This window comes from Cebus imitator, unplaced genomic scaffold (genome assembly GCF_001604975.1).
Source record: "Cebus imitator isolate Cc_AM_T3 unplaced genomic scaffold, Cebus_imitator-1.0 Scaffold280, whole genome shotgun sequence".
Taxonomy (NCBI): domain Eukaryota; kingdom Metazoa; phylum Chordata; class Mammalia; order Primates; family Cebidae; genus Cebus; species Cebus imitator.
Genome location: NW_016107595.1, coordinates 158,297 through 167,626, shown reverse-complemented (window position 1 = coordinate 167,626; position 9,330 = coordinate 158,297). Strand labels below are relative to the sequence as shown.

General features: G+C 52.7%; 2 protein-coding genes across 6 annotated transcripts in view; one reads left to right on the top strand and one right to left on the bottom strand.

Moving 5' to 3' along the window:
* CIB3 (calcium and integrin binding family member 3) overlaps nt 1–2,694 on the top strand; it is a 9,349-nt gene extending 6,655 nt beyond the window's left edge. The window contains exons 5-6 of one of the 2 annotated variants that reach the window (XM_017501172.2): nt 847–1,042; nt 2,581–2,694. In XM_017501172.2, the coding sequence (XP_017356661.1) occupies nt 847–1,042; nt 2,581–2,602 (218 nt within the window). In that variant the 3' untranslated portion in view covers nt 2,603–2,694. The remainder of the gene's footprint in view (nt 1–846; nt 1,043–2,580) is intronic. The other variant, XM_037728734.1, reaches the window with a different exon arrangement.
* A 1,870-nt stretch (nt 2,695–4,564) lies between these two features.
* The window catches only part of HSH2D (hematopoietic SH2 domain containing), an 18,493-nt gene continuing 13,727 nt past the window's right edge, over nt 4,565–9,330 (bottom strand). For 3 of the 4 annotated variants that reach the window (XM_017501170.2, XM_037728733.1, XM_017501171.2), the window contains exons 5-6: nt 8,923–9,015; nt 4,565–5,886 (exon numbers count right to left, since the gene is read on the bottom strand). In XM_017501170.2, the coding sequence (XP_017356659.1) occupies nt 5,302–5,886; nt 8,923–9,015 (678 nt within the window). In that variant the 3' untranslated portion in view covers nt 4,565–5,301. Of the gene's footprint in view, nt 5,887–8,795; nt 9,016–9,330 lie in introns of those variants that run through there. The other variant, XM_037728732.1, reaches the window with a different exon arrangement.

The window sequence follows — 9,330 nt, the reverse complement described above, 5'->3', positions numbered from 1 at the left end:
ATTCTCCTGCCTCAGCCTCCTGAGTAGCTGGGATTACAGGCGCCTGCCACCGTGCCTGGCTAATTTTTGTATTTTTACTAGAGACGGGATTTCACCATCTTGCCTAGGCTGGTCTTGAACTTCTGACCTCATGATCCACCCGCCTCAGCCTCTCAAAGTGCTGGGATTACGGCGTGAGCCACTGCCCCCACCTCCCCGGCTCCTCCTTATCTTTGAAGTCTAGGTCGAAAGTAGGCCTCCCCCCATTCACCCCACCAATCCCACCATCCTGTTTCTCTTCTAGCACCAGGCAATGCTGCTTAATTTCTTGTTCACTGACCTGTTCACTTCTTATTGACCCCAAAGGTACTGACAGTATCTGTTTTGCTCACTATCTGTCTTATATGCCTGGCTCGGTAAATATTTGTTGAATTACTGAATGAAAGAAAAGCAGTTATCTTAGTGCCTGGCACCTTGTGTTTTTGTCTATTTGAGATGTCTTGCTCTGTCACCCAGGCTGGAGTGCAGTGACACGATCTCAGCTCACCGCAACCTCCGCCTCCCGGGTTCAAGCAATTCTCCTGCTTCAGTCTCCCAAGTAGCTGGGATTACAGGCACCTGCCACCACGCCCAGCTAATTTTTGTATTTTTAGTAGAGATGGGGTTTCACTATGTTGGCCAGGCTGGTCTCAAACTCCTGACCTCAGGTGATCCACCTGCCTCAGCCTCCCAAAGTGCTGGGATTACAGGCGTGAGTCACCCACCCAACCTTGGTTTTCCCTTCTGTAACATGGGCACAGTATGTGCCCATAGCTGACCCAGCCTGCCTGCCACCTGCTGTCACTCCCTGTCTGTCTTGCTTTGCAGATTTTAACAATGACGACTACATTTGTGCATGGGACCTGGAGCAGACCGTGACCAAACTGACTCGGGGGGAGCTGAGCGCTGAGGAGGTGAGCCTGGTGTGCGAGAAGGTGCTGGATGAGGCTGATGGGGACCATGATGGGCGGCTGTCCCTGGAAGACTTCCAGAACATGATCCTCCGGGCACCAGACTTCCTCAGGTGATGCTCTTCGCCACGCCCACAATCCATGTGCACGTGTGACGGGGCTCTGACGGAGACAGTTCACAGACTGTTTCTGAAGATTCCTCTATTCATTCTTTTGCGACTCGGGAACTTTCTCAATTTCCCTGGTCTCAGTCCCTGCATCCGTAAAATGGGGAGAATTTGGGACGCCCAGGCACCTGTTGCAGGTGGATGCACCTTTTTTTTTTAAATGGTGTCTCACTCTTGTCACCAGGCTGGAGTGCAATCTCAGCTCACTGCAACCTCCACCTCCCGGGTTCAAGCAATTCTCTGCCTCAGTCTCCCGAGTAGCTGGGATTACAGGCACATGCCACCATGCTCAGCTAATTTTTGTATTTTCAGTAGAGATGGGGTTTCACCATATTGGCCAGGCTGGTCTCAAACTCCTGACCTCAGATGATCCAGCCGCCTCAGCCTCCCAAAGTGCTGGGAATACAGGCGTGGGCCACTGTGCGCGGCCTGGGTGCACCTCTTTCGGCAAGTAGAATGTGGCTGGACTTCAGCCCTTACTGCCTGAACAATTTGCAGTGAAAAGACTGTGCAACTGTACTTGGCAGCCTTGGGGGAAAATCAACCCCCACAGCAGGGCAAAGTGTGGTCAATAGGCTAATCTGCCCCAAAGCCTGCTCTTGTACCTCCTGTGAGCTAAGAATGGCTTTTATATTTGCAAAAGGTTGGAAAAAAATCAAAGAATAATAATATTCCAACCAGGTGTGGTGGTTCATGCCTTTAATCCCAGCACTTTGGGAGGCTAAGCAGGGAGGACCTCTTGAACTCAGGTGCTTGAGACAAACCTGGGCAACGTAAGGAAAGCCCATATCTACCAATAATAAAAATAAAAAAACAGCCAGGCATGGTGGTGTACGCCTGTAGTTCCAGCTTCTTGGGAGGCTGAGGTGGAGGACTGCTTGAGCCCAGGAGGTCAAGGGCGCAGTGAGCTCTGATTGTGACATGCACTCCAGCCTGGGTTACAGAGTGAGACCCTGTCTCAAAAATAAATAAATACATTTTAAAAATTAAAAAAAAACTTGGCCGGGCATGGTGGCTCATGCCTGTAATTCCGGCACTTTGGGAGGCTGAGGTGGGTGGATCACCTGAGGTCAGGAATTCAAGGCCAGCCTCGCCAACATGGTAAAACCCCGTCTCTACTGAAAATATAAATTTTAACTGGGTGTGACGGTGGGTGCCTGTACTCCCAGCTACTCTGGAGGCTGAGGCATGAGAATTGCTTGAACCCAGGAGGCGGAGGTTGCAGTGAGCTGAAATCACACCACTGCACTCTAGCCTGGGTGACAGAGCGAGACTCCACCTCAAAAAAAGTAAAATAAAATAAAAAAATCAAAGGCATGTGCTCTCAACCCCTCTGGGGATCCCCCTGCCTAGGGGTGTTTGAGGGGGCCACATGGCATCCTTCCTGCCTGTCCCAGGGATTTCCCCTGAGCATGTTGATGGGGAGGAGGAAGAGGGACTGTCCACTCCGCGAAGGCACTGAGTCCTTTTCTCTCCGTGCACAGCACCTTCCACATCCGAATCTGATGGTGCCACAGAGGAGCCAGCTACAGGAGGGCAGGTGACCCCTCACCCGCTGTGGACTCTGGTTTCTGGGAATAAACACAAATCACCAAGTCGTGCCTGCTTGGAGGATGCATTTTCCCACCTTGAAACTGGAAGATGGGCGGGAGGCAGCCTAGAATCTTATCTTTGACTTTGCTGTGTGACCCTGGCTGTGACCACACCCTCTCTGGACCATGATCTCCGTTTGTACAAGGAAGGAGTGACTCCTAGATCGTCTTCACTGTGAAGGCTGGAAATGCCTTGTTGGTTGTGGGTGTCCGTGGCGGAGATGAGGTGGGGAGGTTGGGCCCATGCTGTCCTACCCTAGGGCTCCCACTCCGAAGGCCAAACCTCAGCCTTGACTGCTCAAGTTGCTTATTTTGTTTTTTTTTTTTTTTTGAGAGAGAGTCTCACTCTGTCACCCAGGCTGGAGTGCAGTGTCGTGATCTCAGCTCACTTGAACCTCTACCTCCCAGGTTCAAGCGATTCTCCTGCCTCAGTCTCCCCAGTAGCTGGGATTACAGGCACCTACCACCAGGCCTGCCTAACTTTCGTATTTTTAGTAGAGATGGGGTTTCGACATGTTGGCCAGGCTGGTCTCAAACTCCCAACCTCAGGTGAGCTGCTCGCCTCAGCCTCCCAAGGGGCTGGGATTACAGGTGTGAGCCACCGCACCCGGCTCAAGCTGCTTCTTATGCCTCAATCCGAGTCATCAAAGGGACTGAAACTTACTCCTGGCTGATTCACTAGAGCTGCCAAGAGGAGGCCTCTGATGGGGAGGGGTGGGAATGTCATTCACTGAGGTGGGCACTGCACTTTACAGTTTATGATGTGTCTGCCCCCTGCCGTGACACTGACCCCCAATAACAACCCTGCAGGGTTGGCTGAGGATCATGCCCTCATTTGGAGGGAGGAGACAGACTTGCCTAAGTCCACACCACAAGTCATTTGCAGGGGTGGGCTTGAAGCCAGGTGCCCCTCATACCGGATCCCACCTTGTACATTTGGGGAACCCCACGCCCCCTCCACCTGGGGTTGTCTGAGGGCTCCCATCTATGCCCCAGTCGGTCCAAGGAAGGCTCACTCCTGCAACCAAGACCAGCCCCTAGGGACCTTCCCAGACACCTCCACTGTACGGTATGTCACATTTAGAGTCCTTGTTCCCATCCTAAACCCCTAATTAATTAAGCAGCTACTGGGCAGGGTGTGGTGGCTCAAGCCTGCAATCCCAGCACTGTGGGAGGCCGAGGCGGGCAGATCACCTGAGCCCGGGAATTCAAGACCAGGCTGGGCAACATGGCGAAACCCCATCTCTACCAAAAATACAAAAATGAGCTGGGTGCTGTAGTGCATGCCTATAGTCCCAGCTACTTGGGATGCTCAGGAGGGAGGATTGCTTGAGCCCAGGAGAGGGAGGTGGTAGTGATTGGAGATCGTGCCACTGCACTCCAGCCTGGGCAGTAGAGCAAGACTCTGTCTCTAAATAAATAAATAAATACATAGGCCAGGCGCAGTGGCTCATGCCTATAATCCCAGCACTTTTGGAGGCCAAGGTGGGTGGATTACCCGAGGTCAGAAGTTCGAGACTAGCCTGGCCAACATGGTGAAACCCAGCCTTTACTGAAAATACAAAAATTAGCCGGGCGTGGTGGTGCACACCTGTAATCCCAGCTACTTGTGAGGCAGAGGCAGGAGGATCAATTGAATGGGGAGATGGAGGTTGCAATGAGTTGAGATTGTGACACTGCACGCCAGCCTGGGCGAAAGAGTGAGACTTCATCTCAAAAACAAAGAAAAAAAGAAAAAAAAAAAAGTCCATCCAGAGACGTCTAGACTTGCCAAAGGTCACACAGCCCCACAACCAAGGACTCTCTCCAGAACCCTCCACCAGACACAGCCCTGTGATGCCTCCTCCATCCCCTGCCTTTTTTTTTTTTTTTTCCAGAGACTTGCTCTGTCGCCCAGGCTGGAGTGCAGTGGCATGATCTGGGCTCACTGCAACCTCAGCCTCCCAGGTTCAAGCGATTCTCCTGCCTCAGCCTCCCGAGTAGCTGGGATTACAGGTGCCCGCCACCACACCGGGCTAATTTTTTATTTTTAGTAGAGACGGGATTTCACCATATTGGTCAGGTTGGTCTCGAACTCCTGGCCTCAAGTGATCCATCTACCTCGACCCCCCAAAGTGCTGGGATTACAGGCATGTGCCGCCTCGCCCAGCATGCAGTGTGCTTTTAGACAACAGAACAAACAGATGACGTGGGAAGACGGCTCGGTGATTCACCTGGCTTCAATTCCTGGTGCTGACACCCATAGCTCTGTAGCCTTGCTCACGCCTCTCCTCCTCTCTGAACCTCAGTCTCTTCTTCAAAACGTGGAGGATAACGCTACCTAAGGGGCTTGCTCTGGGATATCAAATAATGGATACAGTGGGTCCGGTGCAGGGGCTAATGGACAGGAGGTACCCCAAACCATCAGGATTACTCTGATGATTATTGCTAAAATAACCAGCTCACCCCACGGGTGACTGTAGGAACAGACTCCCAAAACGTCTTTATTCCATTTCCCGGGTTCCCCAAGATTCCCGAATGCCGTGGTCTGGGGCCATGGAAGAACTGTTAGGACATCCAGGAGTGTGGCAACCCCTGGCACCAAGAGTCCCAGAGCCGGGGTGGACCCATTCTCTAGCAGTACCCAGGGGCAAAGGGTGGCGGTTGTCGGTACTCCTCTGGGAGCTGGTCATTCTCAGGCTCTGCCAAGCCCTGGCACTCCGGCTTGGAGTCCTGGGAGGATACAGCTCTCACTACCGTTTGGTGCCAGCTCCTGCTCCCTGAAGTCACCTCATTGCAGCTGGCCGACCTCTCGGCCTTCCTGGTGGGGATCTTTCTGTCTTTTGGCGCCTGAGGCTCTGAGGGGTTTTCAAGGGACGTGGCAACAAAGGGGTCCGGGTAGACTCTGTCCCTTAAGGTGGTGTCCCCTGACGGTTCTTGGCTGCCTTTTCTGGTCCCAGGGCCTGAGGTCACCGTGGATCTCCGGACATCCAAGAGTGACGACAAGTTCACAGTGGCGAGGTGGGTTTTCAGCTGCTGCCGGACCCTCTGGCCTCTCTCGGGGAGCATTTTGAGGTTCCTCCAGAGTTTCTGACGGGCCTCTCCCAGAGGGGCTTTTGAGGGGCAGGAGGAAGTGGCTTCCTCAGTGGTTATTCTGTTCATCTCTGCTGACAGCTTCCTTTCCTTTGATTGGTGAAGCAGGACTGGCTTTGGGGAGGGCTGAAAATGAGAGCCCATGAGGCCTGGGGCAGTTCGCCCACCAAAGCACCACATCTGCCCCAGACACTGGAGCCAGGGTTCCACGCAGATGCCCCGGGGCTGAGAAACGTGCCCATGTGAACCCCCAAATCTGATCCCATTCCCCATCCTTCTCATCTCGGTAAATGGCTTCATTGTCTCACTGTTTCCCTCAGGGGTTGGCAAACTTCTTTTTTTTTTTTTAGATGGAGTTTGGCTCTTGTTGCCCAGGCTGGAGTGCAATGGCACGATCTGGGCTCATCGCAACCTCCACCTCCCGGGTTCAAGCGATTCTCCTGCCTCAGCCTCCCGAGTAGCTGGGATTACAGGCATGTGCCACCATGTCTGGCTAATTTTGTATTTTTAGTAGAGACAGGGTTTCACCATGTTGGCCAGGCAGGTCTCGAACTCCTGACTGCAGGCGATCCACCCACCACGGCTTCCCAGAGTGCTGGGATTACAGGCATGAGCCACTGCACCTGGCCTGGCAAACTTCTTTTACAAAGGGTCAGAGAGCAGATATTTCAGCTTTGCAGGCTGTACCATCTGCCTCAATGACTTAGCTCTGCTGTTGCAGGGGGATGCCAGAGGTTACATGTCAACCAGTGAGTGTGCCTGGGTTCTAATATAGCTTTATTTATAAATATGGACCTTTGAATTTCATCTGATATTCACAGGTTACAAAATACTATCTTTACAAAAATGTGGGGTCAGGCGTGATAGCTCACGCCTATAATCCCAGTGCTTTGGGAGGCTGAGGCAGGAGGATTGTTTGGGGCCAGGAGTTTGAGACCAACCTGGGCAATGTAGTGAGACTCCATCTCTACAAATGTTTCTTTTTGACAGGGTCTTGCTTTGTCATCCAGGCTGGAGTGCAGTGGTGCAGTCATGGCTCCCTGCAGCCTCCACCTCCTGGTCCTCCCACCTCGGCCCCCAGAGTAGCTGACTACAGATGTGTGCCACCATGCCTGGCTAATTTTTTAACTTTTTGTGGAGGCAGGGTTTTGCTATGTTGCCCAGGCTGGTCTCAAACTCCTGGCCTCAAGCAGTCCTCCTGGCTCAGCCTCCCAAAGCGCTCGGATTACAGGTATGAGCCACTGTGCAGACCAAATATCCACGTCTCTTTCCACCACCCCTGGGCTCTCATTCTTGTCCCTCCCACCTTGACACCGTTCCCCACCTCGACCCCACTTCCTCCTTCTTTCCATCTCCACCAGTGCCCCCGAAAGCCCCTTCTGCACCAAGTAGCCACAGGCAACATTTAAAACCACCAGCCCAGGCCGGGTGTGGTGGCTCATGCCTGTAATCCCAGCACTTTGGGAGGCTGAGATGGGCGGATCATGAATGAGGTCAGGGGTTTGAGACCAGCCTGGCCAACATGGTGAAACCCCAGCTCTACTAAAAATACAAAAATTAGCTGGGTGTGGTGGCAGATGCCTATAATCCCAGATACTCAGGAGGCTGAGGCACGAGAATTGCTTGAACCTGGGAAGCGCTTGAACCTGGGAAGCGGAGGTTGCAGTGAGCCTAGACTATGCCATTGCACTCCAGCCTGAGTGACAAAGCAACACTCCATCTCAAAACAAACAAACAAACAAACAAAACACCAGTTCTGCCATGAATACACCTTCCTATGGCTCCCTGGTGCAACTGGAATAGAATCCCAAATTGGCCCCTGCTGAGCCTGGGGCTTCAGCTTCTGACAATCTTTCTTTCTCTTTCTGTCTCTCTCTCACTAACCCCACTCCATCTATATGCTGGCTTTTATTGTTCTGTTTTCCAAACAACCAAGCCCCAGGACTTTTGCAAGCACCATTCCCTCTGCCTGGAATGTCCTCCCTGTGTCTGTGTATATGACTGGCTCCTGCTCACCTGTACATCTCAGCTGTATGCCACCTCCTCTAGGAAGCCTTCCCTGACTGCCTTCCCCCACTTGCACTCCGCCCCTCCACTGATGTCCATCATACCAGCCTGTTTCATTTGTACCACTGTCACAACTTCCCCTGCTGGGCAAGGGGCTTGGAGAACACTTAGGCTTCAACCCAGGGGTCCCTAAAGGTCTCCCAAGCCCCAAGATGCTGTGATACATTCATTCATCTACTTCACAGAGTCCTTACTTAAGTACTTTCAATATGGCAGGTCCTCTCAGAGGGGTGGGAGAAGCAGAGGCAAACAAGCCAGATGGATTCTCCAGTCTCTCAGAGCTCACAGTCTGATGGGGGAGGCAGCCAGGGAGCATGTAAGCCCATAAATAGACAGGATTTGGGGGAACATTTTTAGGAAGTCGCTGCAGTGAATAAACAGGATAACATGAAGGAGAATGTAGAAGGCGTTGCTTTAGGTCTGGAGCCTGAAGAAGGAGGCACTTGAAGAACTGAATGAAGACATGGGAAATCTAGGGGGAGGGCACAGGGTTTGTGCAAAGGACCTGAGGTGAGACCGGCACGTGCAGAGACCCTGAGCTAGCTTGCTGTGTCTGACAACAGATGGTATGGCAGCAGGGCCAGCGCTGGGTAGGTGATGGGCAGAAAGAGGAACTGAGATTGCAGTTTAATTTTTTTTTTTTTTTTTGAGACAGAGTCTTGTGTTGCCCAGGCTAGAGTGCAGTGGCATGATGTCAGCTCACTGCAACTTCCGCCTCCCAGGTTCAAGAGATTCTCCTGCCTCAGCTTCCCGAGTAGCTGGGATCATAGACATTCGCCCCCATGCCTGGCTAATTTTTGCATTTTTAGTAGAGATGGGGTTTCACCATGTTGGCCAGGCTGGTCTTGAACTCCTGACCTCGCGATTCACCCGCCTCAGCCGCCCAAAGTGCTGGGATTACAGGCGTGAGCCACCGTGCCCAGCCTGCAGTTTGAATTTTAATCTCAGTGTTGGGAAATCACTGGAAAGGTTTAAAGCACCAAGCTGTAGGATCTAATTCTCCTTCGGGAAGGAGCCTCCTCTGGCAGCTGTTGGCCACCTCTGCTCCTGCCCCTCCACCAGGTGGGAGGTGCCAGCCTCCTGTCATATACATACCTCCTCAGGTGCAGACACCCGGCAGGCAGCTTCCTCGGCCACTGCGTTGGAGTAGAGGAAGAGGTCCTCGTAATCCACATTCGCGGGATCCTTCTGCAGGGTGGAAGGGACTGTGGCTCAGTACTAGGGAGGGCAAAGGCCCTGGACCAACCCTGGAAGGCAGGTCTCAGGGACCGTCCTCTGAATTGCAGTTTCTTAGTACCTAGGCCACATCCACTAAGTGTTATAAGAAAATATGCCCCAACCACAGCCATTTCTTAGGGGTTGGGACACACCCACTGAGCCTTCTAAAGAAAGGCGCCCTGCCCACAGCAGTTTCTTGGGAACTGGGAGGCCACGCCAACTGAGCCTTCTAAGGAAAGATGCCCCACCCACAGCAGTTTCTTGGGAGCTAGGCCAGACCCACTG